The 24055-nt window shown below is 37.1% G+C and overlaps 1 protein-coding gene across 1 annotated transcript; it reads right to left on the reverse strand.

The window, feature by feature from the left end:
* Positions 1 to 9411: 9411 nt before the first annotated feature.
* On the reverse strand, positions 9412 to 10758 carry LOC142178128 (uncharacterized). Its single transcript, XM_075247459.1, has one exon. The coding sequence runs from the start codon at positions 10756 to 10758 to the stop codon at positions 9412 to 9414; it is 1347 nt and encodes a 448-aa protein (XP_075103560.1).
* Positions 10759 to 24055: the final 13297 nt, after the last annotated feature.

The following is a 24055-nucleotide window of genomic DNA, read 5'->3' on the forward strand; positions in this document are numbered from 1 at the left end:
ACTACCGGACGTATAAGTCCAAAAGCACGTGCTCATATAATTGAAATCTCCATGCTCAAGCTACAGTAAATAAATGGCCTCAAGTCCTCCAGACTGGCCCATCATCAGCACGCCAAAATCATATTTCGCACCTCAACCATGGAATTACAAGTCGTCGATGCACAATTGATACCGAGCGCTCACATGCGCATACAGATGCGTGGAAGGAATTCAAAGGGTTATGCTTCAAGCTGAATCAATGCCACACGATAAGGAAGGAAAGATGGGTAGTATATCCTAAATGTCCTGTAGCCTCTCGAAGATAGGTATGGACGTCATCATACCGATCCGCAAGATTCTACTAGACACTTGCTCATGACTTGTAGAACCTATGAACCTAGAGCTCTGATACCACCTTGTTACGACACAAAATTTGATTAGTCATGATGGCACCTAACCCAACCCACTAGGTAAGCCAGTTAACCACTAACCAATTCCAATAACAATTTATAAAGCAATTAAGTAATGAAAAGTCTTAATCTTATATATTCCCCAAGAACTGGTAGTACAAATCATGAGCTTCTAAGAATAGAATTTACAAAGGTGATATGAAGTAAATACATCTTCTGTTTGAAAAGTACATAAACAGAGTTTTTATAAATCTAAGGCTACCATGAACAAGAGGAAGCTACAATAGGAACGCAGGTACATCTTCAAATCCGTCAACCATCGAGCACAGCAACAACAACAACCAACATCTGCACGCAATGCGCAGAAGTGTAGTATCTGTACAACCGACCCCATGTACTGAGTAAGTAACAAACCTAACCTTAGGTTGAAAGCAGTGATGAGCTGGGACATAGGTCGGGTCCAATACCAATAACCAATAGCAGTTCATAACAACGTAGGGCATATAAATAAGATAGCAATTCGAAAATAAAATGCTCAACTTTATCACAATTTCCCGAAAATAGTTCCATTTTTCAAGAATAAAAGTGAAAACCCAAATCTTTTACCGAAAATACCAAAAATACGAGTAAGTTTGAAAACTGTAATTTTTTCAAATATCCTTTCCACAATAAATAAGATGTTTCATTTTCTTTTCAGATAGCAAGTGTGAAATACCTCTCTATGCCCACATATCAATGTGTGTAAAAAGTCATGAATGACGTGATACCGTATAACATGAGAAAAAATGCATTTCTATGCATGTATGTCATATGTGCATGCCAATGCCATATATCTCAGAGATGAATCATGTACTCACACTCTCAGAGTACTCAATCTCACTGTCTCACACTTTTCACTCATCATGCTCAACCACTCGATATTGTATATGGCCCACACGGCCCAGGGAAGATCCATCCCAGAATATATACATCACTGACTATCAGTCACTCAGTACCGAGGAAGGCCAATCCGGCCCCATGGAGAAGATCCATCTCCAAGTATATAAATTCTTCGGAGAAGATCCATGTCTCGGGAAGATCCATCCCTTAATATAATCAACCGCGCTCACTGGGGGTGTGTGCAGACTCCGGAGGGGCTCCTACAGCCCAAGCTTTATCATAAGCCAGATCCATGCATAAATCAATATAGCATGCTGCGGCGTGCAGCCCGATCCCATAACTGTCACTCATAATCAGGCTCTCGGCCTCACTCAGTCATCAATCTCTCTAGTCTCACTCACGGGCTCACAATGTCATGAAACTAGCCCGACAACAATGATATGATGTATCAATAAATAACAACTGAGACTGAGATATGATATGAATGCATGAATATGACTGAGTACGAAATATCAATGAAATTAGTGAGATGACAGCAAGAAACGACCACTATGGGTCTCAACAGTGTCGGCATAAAGCCTAAACATGATATCTAGCATGATTGACAGCTCAATTACCTTATCATATGGTGAAAACACGGATATCAACAAAAATAGGGACACTATACAGTGCCATGGAAACAACGGAGTCCCAATTCACATGGTGCACGCCCACACGCCCGTCACCTAGCATGTGCGTCACCTCAACACAAATCACATAACACGTATTTCGGGGTTTCATACCATCAACTCCAATATTGAAAGAGTTACTTACCTCGAACAAGCCAATTCCAATACCGAGCAAGCCAAGCGATGCTCCAAAATTCTATCCCACGCATTCCGAGCTCCAAACGGCACTAACCAAAAATAACTCAAATACATCAAACAATGCTAAAGGAACCAATCCCAATCGAAAAAGGTCGAATCTTTAATCAAAAGCGGCGCCGTGTACGTGAGGTGACGAGTACGTACACGGGCTATTATTGCAAAAATCCTGTTTAACCTTTTTAAATCATAAATTGCTTCTCTTATTAAGTTGTACTAATATGTTTAATTGTGTAGTTTAGACTAGAAAAGCATGTTTACGTGTTTTAACTGCCTAATTGACATTCTGTGCGTCATGTTTAGCTAAGTCCTTATTTGCCTTATTTGTGTCCAGTATAAACTGTATAACTCGATGTCATACCTGTCATTTCATCTTGCGTTGCATATTTACTTTGCGACTACAGACGTATTCCGGGAGATCCCCCTATACTGCATATTTACTTTGGGACTACGGACGTATTCCGGGAGATCCCCCTGTACTGCATATTTACTTTGGGACTACGGACGTATTCCGGGAGATCCCCCAGCACTGCATATTTACTTTGGGACTACGGACGTATTCCGACAGATTTTCCACTGTGTTTAACTTGTTTTGAGCCAAGAGCTCCCTTAACTGTTAAATTTTCGAGAATTTCTTTAACTGTTTTACCGTAAATTCTACTTATATCTTTTACTGTTTATTTTATTATATTTACTCCGATAGGGCCTTGACCTGACCTCGTCACTACTTGACTGAGGTTAGGCTTGGCACTTACTGGGTACCATTGTGGTGTACTCATGCCCTTCCTGCACATATTTTTATGTGCAGATCCAGGTACGAGCTATCAGCCTTGGGCTTAGTGCGTGCTCATGACTCTAGGAGACTTCAAGGTACTTCTGCTTGCGTCCGCAGATCTTCGGAGTCCCCTTCTACTCCCTCGTCTAGATACTTTCTTTATTATCTTCAGACTTTTGTATAGAGCTACATAGATTATAGCAACTTCTGACTTAGTGATATTCCGGGTCTTGGAAAATTATTTTGTATATGCCGAGTGGTACTACTCTTGGCTATTTATAATATGTTGTTTATCTTTAAAATGTTATGTTTTTTTATATTTTTTGCAATATTAGGCTTACCTAGTCATAAAGACTAGGTGCCATCACGACACCTTACGGAGGGATAATTTGGGTCGTGACAAATATTTTACTAAAGGATTTGATAAAAAGGGGAAAAGAATATTTATTTGCACATGAATGAATAGTTAGCAAGGAATTTGATCAAATAATGGAGGAAGAGTCGTCCTCGGATAATCTTAGTGCATAATAAAAGAATTGATTTAATGAATAAAGAGTTAATTTGATAAATGAATGTGAAATAAGAGAATGCTGCAAAATATTTATGACATGAGAAAACTTTCATCCCAATATAATAAAGAAATATTTGTATTAGGAAAAATGACCTTTCAATAAGCAGCTGTGAGTAAAACTTATCAAGCAAAGTAGAAAAACTTATCACAAATAGGGGGCAAGGGAAAGAAATTATTCACATAAATATTACATGTGACCATAGAATGATCCAGATTTTATCCTAAAGAGTTAGTCGAATAAATAGGGCTTAGGGAGACTTATCAAGAATATATAAGTAATAAAAGAATAATTTTCCAATTAAAGACTATGCGTAAAATAAAATAAATCATTCATGTGAGTAAAACTTCACACAAGACTAAAAGACTAATACCTTATAATCGCATTGATAGCCAAAGAATTATCCACAAAAATGAATTTGAATGTATGAGTAGAAGATGTTGTAAGAGTAAAGAAAACTTCTATAATAATTAAATATACCAAAGTTATACTAATCTTAAGTAAATTATTCACAAACTCATATTTATTCAAGTTAAGCTAACTAGTCCGTATTAACTAATTAAACATGAATCAAATTACTCAAACCGATCACGAGAGCACGTCTAAGATGTAAGTACTCGATATGAACTATTATTAACTAGAGTTTAGGCGATTAGATTGATTATTACCTAAGCGTAGTTAATCTAGCACATACAAGTGAGCCTAAGCTAAGCACATAAATAAAAGTAAATACGAAATTTACTAGTATTTTACTATACTTGTGTCTTGTGTACAATCAAGAACGGGAAGTAACGAGGCGGGGAGTAACTAGAAATTCGCTATATTTCGACTACTAAAATAGTCGGAAAGTAGTCGGAAAAGTACCTATTTCGACTACTTTCTGACTGATTTTGTGTAGTCGGAAAAGGTAGGTCGAAAACAAATTTCCGACTACAGTAGTCGAAAATTTTTGACTATTGTAATCGGAGAATGTTTCTGCCAAAAATTTAAAAAGGGAGCTATTTTCCGACTGAAGTAGTCGAAAAATAAAAAAGAATTATTATTTATTTTTAAAAAATATTTCTGACTACTGTAGTCGGAATATTATATAAATAATAATTATTTATTAGTTATTTTTATTTTATTTTCCAACTACAGTAGTCAGTAAATGCATTATTCTGGGCTCATTTTTCGATTACTGTAGTCGAAAAATCATTATGCTGGGCACAATTTTCGACTACAGTAGTCGGAAAACTGGATTGATTTTTTGCAGGATTCTGCCATTTTATTAGCACACCACCTGTGAAATGACCAATACTATAAACAACCAATTCAATCAGCTAATTCCAACTAAACAACCAACTCAACCAACCAATTCCAACTACACAACCAATTTTAACTAAACAACCTAATAATCAAACCAACCAATTTCAACTTTAACAAACAAATATTTAAATCCCATAATATCAAACCAAAATATTAGTTAAAGTCTAAATATTCAATATCAAGTCTAAGTAGCTAATACACATCTACACTAATATAATAAAGTCTAAACATATGCACCACATCATCCAAATCTACCATAAAGTCTAAATATAAAATCTAAATATCCAAGAATAGTAATCAACCATAAACCACTACTACGCATCAGATTCAGTCTCTTCATCATCATAAGAGTGGGACATGTACTTTTTCATGTATTTATCCACTCTAGCAATGTGAGTTTCGGCTGTTTCACACCGTTTTGACAACAACTCAATTTGCTTTCGCATTGCTTCCATTTCTTCCCGATTTTGCGTATTAGGAGCATCCAAAAATAATGTCGATGGACGAAAAGAGGAAGCTCGTTATACTCCAAACCCGTAAACTCTTCTTTTGGATACACCACCTGCCACATCTATCCATATTGAAGTCATATCATCGGGTGATGGTTGAATTGGGATACCATCATCAGAAGTAGGCTATGTCTGACACCATTCATCCAAGCTTCTATGATATCCATCCTGAAATAAAAGTAATAAGGATTATATAAATAAATTAATATCAAAGTGAAAATATTCTTAAAGTTATGATCTTACATATTGTTCTGATGCACGTGTCTCAACCCATCCTTCTCTTGAACCGTCTTTCTTCTTTTTTCTATGTGTCTCCGCAAAGACCTCAGCATGAGACATTGGTCCCCCTTTTAACTTTTCCTGCAAAATTAATAGGATCTATAATTTAGAAAAAAGTTCAATTGTGTTTAAACAAAACCAAGAAAAATAAAGGTGAAAATTACCTATCTCCGTCGATGCTCAGCAAAACTCATAGATCCCCCGGTGTGCAACGGGCCACCCTTTTGAGAGGCTCAAGCTGCCTTTGCTCGTTCACTCTTCTTCTAAAATGCATCACTATCCCATATTGCTAAAGAATTTATCCACACATCTTCTCTTATCCAACCAACATTCTTTCTCTTTTCTCGAGCTTTATACAATGAACTTGTAATCGCTTTTTTTGCTTTCTTCACAAAGACATATTTTATTTTATTATCATACCGTTGCTCCCACACACACTTAGTCTGAAAAATAATTAAATAAAGTAGAGTAAAATTGGGTATTTGATAAATAATTTAAAAATAAAGTTTATATGTACCCTAAACTGATTCCACATTGCATCTCTGATATGATATGGAATTTCTCTCCATATACTCCAAGCATCATCATAAAGTGGCTTAATAGACTGTAACCATATGCGTGGCAGTATATGGAGGGAAAACCTGCATTAAAATTAACATATATAAAATGTATATTTAACATAATAAAAATAAACATAAGGAGTACTTACCCATCATGCTCATCCAGAACGATAATCAGAAGAGTGAATGAGCAAAGGATGGTGATGTTGGTGTGCCAAAGACTCCAATATTTAACCTAGATACCCTAGGTGTACTTGATGACGGAGATGCAGCTGGAGTCGATGAAGTAGGCAGTGCTGAGAAGCTACCTTGTTGAATAATATAAAAATTGGGAGAAGAATTTATATTTGGTGTGGGAATAAAATTAAGGTTAGAGCCAGAGTTCGTGCCAACTGAAGACACAGAAATTTGGACAGGCCCAGGTGGGGGCATAAAAAATGTAGGTGGTAATGAAGTCGCCTGAGGAGGAAAAGTAGGAGAAGGCCCTATATGTGGAGGAGGAGAGTGACATGCAGTTGGAGATTTCAATTGAGTCCCCTTACCCTTACGTCGTCGACGATCGCTACCCCATGATGCCAAATACGTAATATAAGCATAGTAAAAAACATAAAGCAAATCTTCAACATATTAGATGAATAAGAAATAATACTAAAACATAAAGAATTAGATGATTAGGAAAAAACATAAAAACATAAAGAGATAAAATCTTCAACATATTAGAAGATTAAGAAAAAAACATAAAAATCCAAAAGGAATAATAAAAACATAAAGTAATTCCACAACAAATTAGATGATTAAAGAAAAACATAAAAACTAAAGAAATAATAAAAACATAAAGTAATTTTCAACAAATTAGATGATTAAGGAATAACATAAAACCTAACGAACTAATAAAAACATAAAGTAATTCTTCAACATATCAGATAATTAAGGAAAATTATAAAATCTAAAGAGATAATAAAACCCCAACAAGTCAATCATCTTCACTTGATTCATATTCATTATTAGATTCTTCCTCATCGCTTGTTCTATTTTCATCAAGAAATTCTTCCCCATCGCTTGTTTCATTTTCATCAAGTAATTCTTCCTCATCGCTTGTTTCATATTCATTGGTTGGGTCTTCCTCCTCATTTGCTCTGGATGTTCCTTCCCCATCATCATTTAAATTTGATCTAAGGACAGAAATATCAAATTCTTCATAGATGCCTTCGCTATGCTGCAATTCACCTGCTAATTCATCATTTACCAATGCTTCACCACTTGAAATGTCATTCTGGTATGCTATATCCAAAACATCCTCGACTTTCACTCTACCCACGGGTTTTGTTTTGATAACCACCCTCCATGTGGACTTATTCTTACACAAAGGATAAGGAGCGTAATACACTTATTTTATATTTTGTGCAGTGATAAATGGATCATAGAATGGATAATCCCTCGTGTGCTTAATTTCAACTATTTTGTACTGAGGGTGCACCTTCGTACCTCTATTTGGTGTTGGATCATACCACTTGTACCGAAAGAGTACCTACTTTTTCTTTGACCAACCAACACTGTACTCGAATTTTAAAATCTCTTGAACCCACAATAATAATCAACATCCCCCTCACCTTTCACCCACACCCCACTATTATTGATTTTCTTGCCCTTAGACCATTCTTATGTATGAAACTTGTACCCATTAACACAATACATAGACATCTTTCTGACTCTAGGGTTAAGTCCCCAAGCTATATCATGCAGAAATTGATCATTTACGCTATTAGCTGGATTATGAACCTATATAGAATTATAAAAAATTTAAAATTTTAAAATACATGTAATTAATTTGCAACTAAAAAAAACCATATTAAATATTAATTAACACTTAAAAATTCTCTAAACCACTTTGAAAACCTAGGATAAATAGCATTCTACCCATATGTACCCACAAAGTAACTGTCCAACAAAATTATAATATTCATTAGTTAAAACAATGTTAAATCTTGTATGGAACTTGGTAATATAAATATATATATTTACCTATAATAAGGTTGGACCTCGGGGCAATTCAACAGTACATGTGTTGTAGCTGACTCTAGTTCCTTCTCAGTCAAAATTCGCTTTGAACTACTTTTTAGACCACCTTTTCCTGGATGATTGAATATGAAAAAGGGTGGTGCTGAAGGATCATTACTTCCTCCATCGTCATGTCGATTAGGTCTATTTCTCAAACATGGCACATCATGTTCAAAATAATATGAACAAAAATAAAAAGTTTCTTTAGCCAGATATGCCTCACATATCGATCCCTCAATTCTCGATCTATTTTTCACGGTCCGCTTACATTTGCCAATAATCCTGTATACTATGATTTCTTAGACGGAACAATATTTAATTAAAATAAATAAAGGGCAAGTGATTAAAAATCATTACCTCTCAAAGGGATACATCCATCTATACTGAACTGGCCCTCCAAGTCGTGTCTCTTGCACAAGGTGAATTGGAAGATACTCCATTACATCGAAGAAACCAAGAGGAAAAATCTTCACCAACTTATTTAAAGTTAAGCGAATATTACTCTCCATGTAAGTTAGATTCTTCACCCTCAATGTGCTAAAACACAACTCCTTAAAAAATAAGCATATCTCTGTGATAGGCTTCCATATTCTATCAGGCAAGGCATTGAACGCAATAGGTATCAATGATTCCATGAAAATGTGATAATCATGGCTTTTCATTGACATCAACTTCCCTTATTTCATGTCAACACACCTAGATAAGTTTGACGTGTATCCATCCGGCATACTCAAATTCTTAACCCAATGACAAATCTTTATTCTCTCATCCAAAGTGAATGTGTAACTGGCCTTGGGCTTTTGAATCTTGTTGTTCAAGTATGTAAGGTACATCTCACTTCGCTTACAATATTCTTTCAAGTCCATCCTGGCCTTCAAGTTATCTTTTGTCTTGTTATTGACATCCATCACAGTATTAAACAAGTTATCAAAAAGTTCTTCTCAATATGCATGACGTAAAGATTATGCCAAAGAAGATTATGCTTCCAATAAGGTAACTCCCAAAATATGCTTTGATTAGTCCAGTTATGGGTAACACCATAACCAGGTATCTTATTAGGCAATGGAGACTCTGTTACCTTATGTAGATCCCTAACTCTGTTCCAAATTTCTTCTGGCGACAAGTCTGAAGGTGGCTCTTCATAATCAGTTTGATTCTTCATAAATACACTAGTGTTTCTCCTAAATTCATGATCCATTTGCAAGAAATGATGGTTACCGTCAAATCATGTGTTCTTACCTCCATGTTTTAAAGTGAACGCTTTTGTGTCTTCCATACAAGTCGGGCAAGCTAACTTTCCAGTAGTTGACCACCCGGATAGCATTCCATAAGCAGAAAAATTATTTATAGTCCACATTAAAGCAGCACGCAATCTGAAGTTCTGTTTAGTTGATATATCATAGGTTTCCACACCTTGATGCCACAATAACTTTAACTCATCAATCAACGGTTGCATGTATACATCAATCAAAGTTTTTATATTGCGTGGACCTGGAATAATGCAAGTTAGGAACAAATATGGACTTGTTATACAAAACTTTGGAGGAAGATTATACAGCGTAACAAACACTGGCCAACATGAATATGGTGCGGCAGAGACTGCAAATAGAGTGAATCCATCAGCACATAATCCCAACCTAATATTTCTTGGTTCACTTGCAAAGTCCGGGAACACCCTATCAAAATGCTTCCATGCTTCTCCATCTGACGGGTGACATAGAACACTGGTTGACCTTCTATGTTCATAGTGCCATCTCATATGAGGAGCGGAGCTCATTGATGCATACAACCTCTTTAACCTTGGTATAAGGGGTAAGTAATGCATCGCCTTCACCGAAACCTTCTTCTTATTAGCATTTGTAACTTCCTTATAACGAGGTTGGTTACAAAACTTAAAATTTTCTAACGTTGCATCATCCTTATAAAATAACATGCATCCTTTGTCACAACAGTCAATCCTCTCTGATGAAAGTCCTAACTTTGACACCAATTTCTTTCCAGTATAGAAATATTTGGGTAAGTCAATTTTATTTGGATTTAGTTCATTCATAAGCCCAATGATAGAATCCATGACCGCTTGAGAAATAGAACTATCACATTTGATAGTTAGTAGTCTAACTGCAACAGACAATTTGGAATGCATTGAGCCTTCATACAATGGATGACTAGCTTCCTCTAGTTGTTCATAAAAGCACTTAGCCTCATCATTTGGTTCGGATTGAGCCCCTGGGAATATCTCAAAAGCATCTCTCATCATTTCATTGAATCGAGAATTTTCAAAATTATTCTCTATTCTAGGACTACCCTCACCACCAAAAGAATTATGAATATCATGATTCTCTCCATGAACAGTCCACACAAAATAATTCTCTATAAATCCATTCTTGTAAAGATGAAGTTCAACTACATCTGGTTTCAATAACTTGACACACTTACATTTAACACATGGGCACCTAATTGTCCCTTCAATAAGAAAATCATTTAGCGATTTTGCCTTAGCAATAAATCCCGCAACTCCTACTATAAATTTCTCCCTCAATCCCGTACGATTAGGATGAGTCTTATTATACATCCATCGACGATGTTCAAATTTCATCCACATCAAGAGAAAAAACTATTGAGATATAATTCTAAAGGTTCCTACTTTGAATAATTGTAATACCTTCAACATTTTAACTATGAATGACTCTATAAATTTAAAATTTCACAACAAAAAGTTAGATTGATTACATTCAAAAGAATATCTACTAATTTAGAGCGGAATCAAAATTCAACAAGAGAAGTCTCACATGCCCAATTGACTAGTTAAATTTGCAACAACAACAATATTCGAAGAAAGTGCACTTAGTACTGTGCTAAATACTTTAATTATTACATAGTATTATTTCATTATTTCATTCAAACTTAAAGTGAAATGAATAACATGTAAATATAAATTAATAGTTAACTCCTAGCATCAAAGTGAAACCAAAATTTCAAATTTACACAAATGAAAGGTCTCGGGAGGATAGTGTGTACGCAGACCTTACCTCTACCCTGGGGTAGAGAGACTGTTTCTGATAGACCCTCGGCTCCCTCCTTCCAAGAACTCCTCATGTTATACCCCATGTTTTCGCACATGAAAGTACGCTATAATTAAATTGATGAAAGCTCGAAAAAGAGATGTTACATCACGTATTTTTCGTACGTTAAAGTTTCGTCGTAAGTTAATCGACGTAAGTTCAGAAATGAGATTATTTTAAGATTATAAGCATTTTATGCTATTTCAAACAAGTAATGATTAAATTCATGAAGGTGAGAGAGTAATCAAATCGAAGAAAGTGAATTTTGTCGAAGTTTGACATTTTGGGATAAAATACGGCCCAAGCTAAAATACCCGGTATTTCTGGACAAGTACCATATAAGATACCACATGGCCATGATAGTAAGGTGTATAAGGTATGTTAAAAGTGAGTAGTATTATAAGTAATTTGAAATAATTCTTAATTATGTGGGTAATTGGTTAATTATCGGATAGTGGGAGATTATCAATTAATCATGAGATTAGTGATTAATTAATGGTATTTTGGATAAAGCTTTAACTACAAAAATGTGGCATCCAAGGCTTTATCAAAGTATGACTCTTAAAATTGTTTGGAAAGAATTGTTTATTTATTTCTTGTTACTGAGTTTTCAGCTGTATTTACATAATCCATGCTTAATTATAATTTCGGTATTTTATTGTTAGCACATAGTAAGTGTCAAAGTCGATCCCTCGTCACTACTTCTTTGAGGTTAAACTAGATACTTATTGGGTACACGTTATTTTACATACTCATACTACACTTGCTGCACATTTTGTGCAGGTACATATATGTCTAGTGGTCTTGTGGGTGCAGAGGCGCGGCTATTGCAGGGATTTAGGTGAGCTGTATCCCATGTTATGAGTCTGCAGCACACAGAGTCTCCATCAGAGTTATTTATATTCTCCTGTCTAATTTGTATTCCAGACGGATGTTGTATTTTATCATATTTCCTAGTTAATGCTCATGCATTTTATCAGAGATTTCTTCTTTCTTTTTTTTCTTTTTGTAAGTTTTCCTGCTTTGCAGGAGTTTTCCCTTCTCTTTGTTGGAGTTCCTACTCTTTGAATTATGAAATTTTCTCCTTTTTGTTGGATTTTCTTCGAATTTGCAGATTTTTCTCCTTCTTGTTGGACCCTCCTTTTGAACTTGCGGAGTTTCGCTCTTTCTTTTTTCTAAAGTCATGTCTTTGGTTGTCTTGGACTTTGCATATTTTTCCTTTACATACTTGTCGCCTCCACTTTGGTATTCAGCCAAAGTTACACGTTTACAGTGCGCTCTAGGAGGTTGGGCCAAGAGAGGGGTAGTGCATTTAGCACAAGAAGGGGTATAGGCTAAGATGTGATTTCCAAAAAAAGGCTTAAGGCTCAAAGGGAGAAATGCTAGGGATTGACGTCATTTAGTAGGCTAGAAAAGCTCAAACGGGTCAAAGAAGGCCTACGATCCTTTCCCAAACCAAGCGTACTCAGGATTTTGCCTCAACAGACATTTGGGCCAAGTTCTAGATCTACAATGCAATGCAATAAAATTTAATCTAGGCTCACCACACAATGCACATGAAACAATGAAGTCGGCTTTGTTCTTACTTTTAATTGTACGCACGAGATATTTCAAGCATCACTAAGGCATGATTAAGAGGTACACAAGATTTTATGGTTTACCCGAAGTTGATCCTCTCCATCATACCACTTAAATACTTGTTCTTTCACATGCACACTCCTAACTGTGTTGGCACCAACCAAGTCAATATATTAATGATTTTTCCTTTTTTTGATGCTTTTCTTGCTTTGCAAGAGTTTTTCCCTCTTTTGTTGGAGTTGCTCCTCTTTGAATTTGTGGAGGTCTTCTCCTCTTGTTTTTTCTTTTTGATTTTCGTTCGAATTTGCGGAAAGTATTCCCCTTCTTGTTGGATCCTCCTTTTGAACTTGCGCGGTTTCCCTTTTTATTTTCTTGAAGTCATATCTCTGATTGTCTTGGAGTTTGCATCTTTTGCGTTTACATGATTGCCGCCTTCACGTTGGTCTTCGTTTGAAGTTCCAATTTGCTCGAGAAGATCGGTCCAAGAGAAGGGTAGTGGTCGTAAGCACAAAGATGGGTATAGGCTAAGATGTGGTTTGTCCAAGAAAAGGCTTAAGGCTCAAAGGGGGGTAATGCTAGGGATCAATGTCATTTGGTAGGCTTGAAAGGCTCAAACGGGTCAAAGAAGGCCTACAATCCTTTCCTAAACCAAGCATTACTCAGGATTTCGCCTCAACAGACATTCAGGCCAAGTTCTAGATCTACAATGCAATGCAATGAATTTTAACCTAGGCTCACCACACAATGCATATGAAATGATGATATCAACTTTGTTCTTACCCTAACTATAAGCACGAGATTTTCAAGCATCACTAAGGTAAAATTAAGAGGTACCACAGGAGTCTATGGTTTACCCGAAGTTGATCCTCTCCATCATACCAATTAACATATTCTTTCTCATGCAGACTCCTAACTATGCTAACTAACCAAGTCAATATTTTGATGATAACTTTTTTTGATTTTTTTTTGATAAATATATTTTATATTTTTTGAATTTTGACTTAATCATTTTTCTTTTTTTATTGCTTTTTGAAAAATGAGACCGAACCCGAAGTTTGCCTGCGTATCTCGTGGAAATGAGAATCAGGTCAAGCGTAGTTCAGGGAGGGTAGAAAATAGAAAGAAACTATTTTTTGATTTTTTGAATAAGGGAGTTTTTTTATTTTGTGTAAAGAGAACTGAATGTACAACAGACTTTGTGGTTACCGTTCCGAAGCGATATCAGAGCATTAAATGTTAGATGGGTTTTGGTACCGTTCCGAAGCAATATCGGAGTATTGAATATTAGACGGGCTTTGTAGTTACCGTTTCGTATAGGAGCATTGAACAGAAAAGTAAAATGATGGGTTGTGTACCGTTCTGTAAAGCAATATCGGAGTATTGAATATTAGACGGGCTTTGTAGTTACCGTTTCGTATAGGAGCATTGAACAGAAAAGTAAAATAACGGGTTGTGTACCATTCCGTATATGAGCATTGATTGTTAGACGGGTCTGGGTACCGTTCCATTTAGGAGTGCTGACAGGAAAGTAAAATGACGGGCTGTGTACCGTTCCATATAGGAGCATTGATTGTGAGACGGGACTAAGTACCGTTCCATTTAGGAGCGCTGACAGGAAAGTAAAATGACGGGCTGGGTACCGTTCTATTTAAAAGCTGACAGGAAAGTAAAATGATGGGATATGTATCGTTCCGTATAGCAGCATTGATTGTTAGATGGGGCTGGGTACCGTTCCGTTTAGGAGCGCTGAAAGGAAAGTAAAATGACGGGTTGTGTACCATTCCGTATAGGAGCATTGATTGTTAGACGGGGATGTGTACCTTTTCGTATATGAGCACTGAATGTTAGACTGGGTTGTGTATCGTTCCGTATAGGAGCACTGAATGTTAGAGGTGGTTGTGTACCGTTCCGTATAGGAGCGCTGAATGTTAGACGGGATGTGTACCGTTTTGTATAGGAGCATTGACAGCAATGTAAAATCTCTGCACACTGGGAGAGACAAGAATTAAAAATCTCCCTATGATGGAGTGGCTGAAATGTAAAATCTCCACGCGATGGGAGAGACACGAATTGAAAAATCTCTGCGCGATGGGAGTATTTTTGATTTTTTGAAAGATGAGATCGAACCCGAGAAGGGTCCTTGATTGATTTTTTTTTAATTTTTGATTTATTCGAAAAATGAGATCGAACTCGGGAAGGGTCCTTGAATGATAATTTTTTTTCTTGAAAAATTTGACTGAACCCGCAGGTTGCCTACGTATCTCATCACACCGAGAATCAGGTCAAGCGTAGTTCGGGAAGGTTAGAGATAAAGGGGAGATATTTTGGATTTTGAATTTCCTCAAGGAAAGAGGATTAAATTTTGGATTTCGATGTTGATGTCTCACGGGGAGACTTCTACAGAAGCAACAGAGGAAGATATGCAGATGTTTGTTATATTTTTGATTTTATTTTTTGGGAATGATCCCTTTGTAAGGATCTTCGGTCAACTGTAACCCAAGTGGCCAGACTTGACCGATTCGTCCAGCTAAAGACGAGAAAAACCTGACCCATGACAAGTTACCTACGTATCTTGACACGAGGTCAAGAATGATGCACGCGTAGTTCGTGAAGATTAGGGATAAAGGAAGATGTTTCGGATTTTTGAACTTCCTCAAGGAGGAATTATGCAGGAATACATTTTTGGATTTTTGATTTTCCTTTGATGTCTACAGAAAGACTTCGAAGCAATAGGGGAAGATATATACATCTTTACATTTTTTTCAGAGATGACCCTTTCGCGAGGATCTTTGGTCAACTGTGACCCAAGTGGCCAGACTTGACCGACTCGTCCAACTAAGGACGAGAAATAATGGACTCATTAGAGGTTGCCTATGTATATGTCACGACCCAAACTAGCCCTGTCATGATAGTGCCTATCGTGGAACTAGGCAAGCCAGCATTTCCAAAACAAACCGATATTTTCATTTCAAAGAAAATTTCAAGGCTATTTAACATAAAAATCTTCGTAAAGGATTTCAAATCAAACAAAAGTGCGGAAAAGAAAAGCCCGACATCGGGGTGTCACTAGTCATGAGCATCTACTACAATTTGTCTGACAATATCGAAACTAGCATAGTCTGGAAAATAGCTAAATACAACTAAAGGAAGATAAGAGGGAGAAGAGCATGGCTGCGATGGCCAGGCAGCTACCTTTCTATCCCCGAGAAAATTTGCAACCGGAATAGTCAACAGCTGCTACCGTGTCCAGCTACTCCTGGATCTACACACAAGGTACAGGGAGTAACGTGAGTACACCAACTCAGTAAGTAACAACAGTAAATAAAGACTGAGCAGTAGTGACGAGCAATAAAGCATATAAAGTTCATATCATGAAATCTCGGTAAAATACAACATGCTTTAAAAATCAGTGTTTGAATCAAATAATCTCGTTTAAACTCACTTCTAGTAAATATTATTTAAAGATATTTTTCAATAATTTTTCAAACAAAGGCTCAATGCAAAGGTGAGCAAAAATTATGAAATCATAATCAACCCCTCGGGCAACATCACTCGTATACAGCCCCCCGGGCAAACCTCACAATCACTCGTATACAGCCTCTCGAGCATACCTCACAATCACTCATGCCTCTTGGGTATACCTCATAATCACTCATGCCTCTCGGGCATACCTCACAATCACTCATACCTCCCAGTCACTCAACACTCAGCACTCGGCACTCGCACTCAGTAGGTACCTGCGCTCACTAGGGTGTGTACAGACTCAGGAGGGGCTCCTTCAGCCCAAGTGCTATATCGAGCCAAATCATGGCATAAATCACTCAGACCCTCGGCCTATATCAAACATGTTGCGGCATGCATCCCAATCCCATAAATTTCCTCACAAATCAGGCCCTCGGCCTCACTCAGTCATAAACCTCTCAAGCCACTCGGGCTCTCAGTAAAAATAGAGTACTCAGCCCAAAATAACATTTATATGCATCAAAACAGAGTAATAAAACTGAGTTATGTAGTAAACAGGTATAACCATGACTGAGTATAGATTTTCAATCGAAAACAGTGAGAGGATAGTAAGAAAAAGGCCCCTAAGGGTCCAAACAGCACTAGCACAAGGGCCAAACATGGCATTCCACCCAATTTACAGAAACTCATTTCTAAAACTCATAAGTATCATATAGTTTCAATAAAATATGCAACTTTACAGTTGCTACGGGATGGACCAAGTCACAATCCCCAACGGTGCACGTCCACACGCCCGTCACCTCATAATAGTAGAATGATATGAAATTCGGGGTTTCATACCCTCAGAACTAGATTTACAATCGTTACTTACCTCAACCGATCAAATCCCTACTCTGCAATGCTCTTGCCCCTCGATTCGGCCTCCAAATGCTCCAAATCTATTCATAATCAGTACAATACCATCAATTTATGCTAAAGGAATGAATTCCACAAGAAAAACTACCAATTTAGACCAAAAACCCGAAATCCGATAAAATTTACAAAACTAGAAAGCTCATTCACTCACGAGCTCATACATATGAAATTTATCAAAATCCAACCTCATTTAGTCCCTCAAATCCTTAAATCAAACTCTCCAAAATCCCATGCCCTAACCCCTCATTTTCACCCTTAATTTTCACTAATTACATGATTAAACAACGAGAATCACCATATATACGAGTATTAGGTCTCAAGAAACTTACCTCACTGATATCCCCTTGAATCCCTCTTCAAAATCACTCCCAAAAGCTTCAAAACCGACTGAAAATGGTGAAGAATTGACCAAAATTCGCGAAGTCTCCTTTATACTTTCTGCCCAGGCCTTTCGCACCTACAACCTATTTTTCGTGCCTGTAGGACCGCACCTGCGATCAACATCCTCGCATGTCATGACCCAAATCAGAGGGCCACAACTGGCACCCGGTGCCTACTCAACCAAGCGCCACATACCTTAGCCTTTTTTTTTTACTATAAGACTCGTCACGTGCCATGATAGGCCACATCTATATATATAATTAATAATATTAGAACTTAACTCATATAACTAATTCAAAAAAAAGATTTATATAGATACATAGGGGCCGACAAGGCCATTAACATGTCATACCTAAAACTATACACATGACACTGTCTGCAAAACTTCTAAGAAAACATGACCATAATATATAAGTCGGGACAGGGTTCCCGACATCCTCATAAAACAAAATAACCTATATAGAACGTGACTCGGCAATACTCCAAGAAGATGTGGAGCTCACCAACCAAAAGTTGATATCTGGAGGCAGCTTACAGTGGATGGTCCTCACCTCGCCTATCTACACCTGCGTGGCATGAAACACAGCGCCCCAGGAAAAGGGATGTCAGTACAAAGAATGTACCGATTATGTAAGGCAGAAATGAAACGTAGTAATAAGATACTATCTCGGGGAGGGATAAGAGTCAACTTATAACATCTGACTTGCCGTTGAGAGCCATAACTTATAAAATAAGACCCATATCGTATATATAAATAAAATTACAATATAATAATTCTGATTACATCATTCTCGTGACGTTAACTGCCCAATTGATCAGTGGTAACTGCCCGACTGACCGTAGCTCGGTGGTAAATGCATAACTGCCCAAGCAGTGATAAATAATGATGCATAACTGCCCAACTAGTGGTAACTGCCCGACCAGCCGTAGCCCTGTAGTAAATGCATGACTGCCCGACCGACCGTAGCTCGGTGGTAAATGAAGATGCATGTATCACTATACTATAAACATTAACATCTTTATCAAATACCTCAATAGGGAACTAGATACATACTTAGACATGCTTGAATATCACTTTACGGGAATGAATAACATAGACATCCTAAACTGCTAAGAGTAGAATCACTTATGGAATATTGTGTATGCATCGTTACTTGGATCATGCCAAAAGAAAGAAGGATTAGCCTTAATATATCTGGGGTAGGAAAAAACCCGTATGGTATTTTTGAGAAGGATTGCACCGTACTCCCTTAAAATTGTAAAATCTCACGTTGCTTAAGATGCTATGAAATCTTTGTTTGAATTATTGAAGATCCGCACCTTACTTGTTGAAATATCTGTTTGAATTAAAGTCTTTGTTGTTCTTTAAATTGTTGGAAGATACGTAGCTTCGGATTTCCCCCTATTTAAAGTTTCTGCTATTCTCTTAATCCTTGAAAGATAAGTACCTTTTTTGAATTGTTTCAAAGACATGTAGCCTTATTTGAATTAAAATTCCTTATGTTGGAATCGGTTGCCACATACATGTGACTAAGAGTCATATGTTTTGGGTAGTGGCTTGCTGCCACGTGGGGGGAGGGGGTTTAATCTTTATCCCATAACTTATTAGTTAACTTGGTAATATTCCGTTACCCGATAATTAATCAATTACCGACATAATTAAGAATTATCTTAAATTACTTAAAATACTACTCATTTATTTATACACATTATACATCATACTATCATGGTCATATGGTACCATATAAAATCAATACACATACTATTATTTCATTACAACATTCATGTAAAAATACATATATTTTCTCAACTTCTAATTTTCCTAATCTCATATAAAGAGTAAAAATTTTCGTATGCTTAATTCTTAAAATGGTAAAAAGATAACCTTCTTTTCTTGTGAGAAATTAATTTCTATCTTTACAATAAAGAAAATCTCATTAACTTTCTCATATTATGTGTATAATTGAAAGTAGTAATTTTAATAACTATAATAAATCATATTATTATTATTTTTCAAACTATTTTACAAAAATATTCCACTCAAAATACCATATCAAATGTATATATATATCGGTATCAAGGATGTTAAACTTACGGGGTCTTACAATAACATAGTCACAAATTCTTTATAACCTCATAAATAGTCTTAATCCCTTCAAGCTCATATGGATTACTACGAATTATCCTAATATTAAAGTACGGGATGTAACATCGCACCTGCGAGAATCACTTAAACTCTCAGCCTCCGCACATGCGCCCAGGTCTCGCACCTACGGGCTTGCAGGTGCGGCCAATCCTTCGCACCTGCGCTCCAGCCTTGGCCTCCCATTTTTCTCATCTGTGCTCCAAGTCTCGCGCCTGCGGAAGCACACCTGCGCATCTTCCTCTGCTTCTGCGAAGCCTGCCAAAATCCCCTTCTCCGCATATGTGCCCCAGGTCTCGCACCTGCGGGCTCGCAGATGCGACAAACTTCTTGCTCCTGTGCATCCTGCCTAGCCCAGCACTGTCCACACCTGCGAACTTCCCAAGCACACCTGCAGCCTCGCACCTGTGACTCCCCTTCCGCAGGTGCGGAAACACCAGCAGAATTCACACCAGCAGCTCTCAAATACCAAAAACCAATCCGTCGACCATCCGAAATACGCCTGAGGCCCTCAGGACCTCAACCAAAAATACCAATAAGTCATATATCAACATACAAACTTAGTCGAACCTTCGAATCACTCAAAACAACATCAAAACACCAAATTACCCTCGGATTCAAGCCTAAGAACTTCAAATAATCCAAATTCCACAAATAATGCCGAAACCTACCAAACCACGTCCGAATGACCTAAACTTTTACACGCATGTCAAAAATGACACCACAAACCTACTTCAACTTCCAGAATTCCATTCTAACATCGATATCAAATTTTTCACTGCCGACCAAAAATTGCCAAATATCCAACTTTCGCCAATTCAAGCCTAATTCCACTAAGGACCTCCAAATCATATTCCGGACGCACTCTTAAGTCCAAAATCATCTAACGGATCTAACAGAACCATAAAATTTAAATCCGAGATCGTTTACATATAGGTCAACATCCGGTTGACTTTTCCAACTTAAACTTCTAAATAGGAGACTAAGTGTCTCATTCCACTCCGAAATCACTCCGGACCCGAACCAACTAACCCGATATAACATAATGCAGTTGAATAATACATAAAGAAGTAAAATGGGGGAAACAGGGCTATAACTCCCGAAACGACCGGCCGGGTCGTTACAGTATCTTGACATAAGGTCAAGAATCAGGTACGCGTAGTTCGCTAAGATTGGAGAGTATGAGATGTATAGGTTTCAACACTTCTTTTACTCTCTCATTTCAAGGTGTTGCAACTAACTATATTAATTGCATCAAAGATATGTATGAAATGCAAGAGTATAGACAAACTCGGAGTGATACCTCGTTGTACCCATGATTAGGTGTGGTATATCTAGAGTGGAAGAGTGTCTCCTTCCAGAAAATGTGCCCCAGCTGCTCCTTTGAATAGTTGCTTCGATGCGCCTGACTGTTTGCGAGACAGTTGTTGTGGTTGTCTCCCAATTGAGTGTAGGGATGTTTTGTTACGACCTTCCAGCTATCCATAGGAACCTTTCGGTGATCTTCCCCAGCTATTAGCCGGGGAGATTATCAGATGCAGATATAAAAATATAGTGAGAGTAATGCCGTCACAAAATGATAGAATCAAGAATTGTAACTAACACTCTCCTGATTGTTCGGTTGATGTTCCGCAATGTCCGATGTGGGATGTTATTTCCCGTGCAACCCCAAGATGATGCACCTTTCGATTGTCCACAGGAACCATTTGATGATCGTCCCCGATTAATAACCGGGGACGAAACTCTAATCTAAATATAAAAAAGTGGTGAGAGTAGCAAAGTCATGATTATCTGACTATTATTCCACCAAGTCCAAGACCAGATGTTATTCCCCGTGAAGTGCCCAGGATGATTATTCTTGCAAAACTCAGAAGAGAAAATGTTAAAGTCCCTTTCAGATGAAGTTATAAAATTAAGAGGGTGCGAAGTTTGGCCGTGCAACCAACGATGTATCCGGTTGTGATCGGGAATACAATGTCGGCATTCCATGATGGTTCCGATAATTGTGTTGTCCCTCCTGCGTCCAAAGAAAATTTCTTAGTTTGAGAGAGAGAAATTGACTCATGTTGACTTGAGGCTTTGCTTGTCCTTCTTTGTTTGTCCGAGTCGTGCGAGCATGACACTTCTAGAAGGTTGACTAACAACTAGCCCCTGCAAGAAAAGTGGGTTGACTTGTGTTAAATCTCTGAATTTAGAAAGTGGGAGTGAACACCATGACTCCATAGCCAGATATTTAAAGAAAGGACTTACATCCTATATTTTGGGATTTAAGTCAAGTGAGGGTCAGAGTAAGGTTGGTATGGTATTTTTGATGTTTGGATTTTTTTTTTTTTTTTTTTGTGAAATATGGTTGGCGCTCTGGGAGATTTTTTTGGTTGAGAGCATAATTGCACTATTCCAAAAGAACTGCCCCAGTTTCCAGTACTGAGAAAATTATTTTGAAACAGTGGGGAGACCGAACTCTTATGTAGGGTTGCCTACATATCTTGCCAAAGCAAGAATCAGGTCGAAACGTAGTTCGGGCTAACTACTGGATTAAGAGATCCATATGGTCATCAAGAATGAGTGATTGTACTTTGATAAGAATTGTGGCTGTGAGTGATAATTCTTGGGTGGGTGGGTGGAGACTGGTAGCTTCTGAATAAGAGATAGATGGTAGCGTGGCGCATGAATCGGTCTCAAATGACGAAGTCAAGAAAAGTGTGAGGTATGATTGAGAAACATATGTCAAATTAGTGGAAGATGTACCAACCTAGATTGACGTGTCTTTGAAAATGATTGTAGAATCCAGATGATAGTATGATTTTGGGGATGGTCATGAAAACCAGAATGGGTATGTGTATTTGAAAGGTCAAAGGTTCATTACAAGTCAACGAGAGTTTAGTCAGACAAGGAGGACCTGATAGTGGATAACAAATAGAATATACATGTAACAGATAAAGGTTACATAATAATGGCAGGCAAAGAATATATAAAAATAATATACAAAGAATATCTGCCAAGTAAAGTATATGCAAGGATTAATTCAACTAAAGCAAGCTGCAAGATTATGTGTACAGTGACCTAGAAATTCTAAGAGTAGATTTACCTAGATTCGGACATGAGTTAAGGACAACTGCGAGATAGTACGTAGTTAACCTCGTAGGCCAATCTCTGAAACTAGAGAGCTTTGAAAGAAGGTTCGAAGGGGTGAAAAGACAACCCTCACGTGACTTGTGTGTGATTGTGTACGACCAAGAGTCGATATAAAAGTGATGAAAATTCAATAAGACAATACCAAAGCATGTGATAAAGAATATACAACATGGGACTCTGTGAAAGCATATACAGCATAGCATAAGTATAAGCATATATAACATGAGTAGGACAAAGAATATACAACTTTAAGTGTGTGACATAGAATATACAACCTGCAGCACATGACAAAGAATATACAACATGAAGTGCATGATAAAGAATACACGACTTGAAGTATATGACAAATAATATACTGCTTGAAGAAACGAATATACCACTTAAAGCACAGAATATACAACTTCAAGCAAAAAGTATACAACTTGAAACAAAAGAATATACAACATGAAGCAGAGAATATACGACTTGAAATATGTGATAGAAAGAATAGAAGTTGGAGTATTGGAGAACCTATAATCCCTCAAGTAATTGATCAAGTTCGTTGTGGTTAGAACCTGAAGTATCCCCAGCAGAGTCGCCATATTGTTGCACCCTATTTTGCACAAGTCAAAATAATGTACAACTTATAGTACTCTACAAGATTAATTATTGTTTAGAGTCGCCACCTAGTTTTTAAGGTATACAAGGACACCTATACTATACTACGTAATATACACTTTAACTATGTTCTACGCAACCGTTGAGATTCTGAGTAAGGGTTCAAGTTATCTCGAGCGAAAGGTGTTAGGCATCCCTCACGATCCACAATAAGGTGGTTCCTATGGACTCGGTCAAATAAGGAAGGGAAGGTTCAAAGATAATTAGCAAACACTCACAACTATTACAAAGAATACAAGAATGATTAACGTTCACTAGAATAAACAGTAATAATATTAAATAGGTAATGAATTGTGTGCAGAGGAAGTATGCAAGTATTTTTTGGTGTTTTTGAAATGAAATAATTAAAATATATTGACTTGTATGAAATATATGTAAAGTGAAGAAGGGAATCGTATTCCAAAAGATAAGCTGAGTGTAAAGTGAGTTCTAGATAAAGAATAGTAAAATATTTGACAAAATATATATGCAATAATATGTAGTGTACAAAATAATTAAAAATATATTTAAAGAGTATTTTTAGTGTAGAGTGAACA

This window comes from Nicotiana tabacum, chromosome 24 (assembly GCF_000715075.1).
Source record: "Nicotiana tabacum cultivar K326 chromosome 24, ASM71507v2, whole genome shotgun sequence".
NCBI lineage: Eukaryota > Viridiplantae > Streptophyta > Magnoliopsida > Solanales > Solanaceae > Nicotiana > Nicotiana tabacum.

Coding starts and splice junctions, on each gene's coding strand:
- LOC142178128 (XM_075247459.1), bottom strand. CDS start 10,758: ATGTATAATAAGACTCATCCTAATCGTACGGGATTGAGGGAGAAATTT.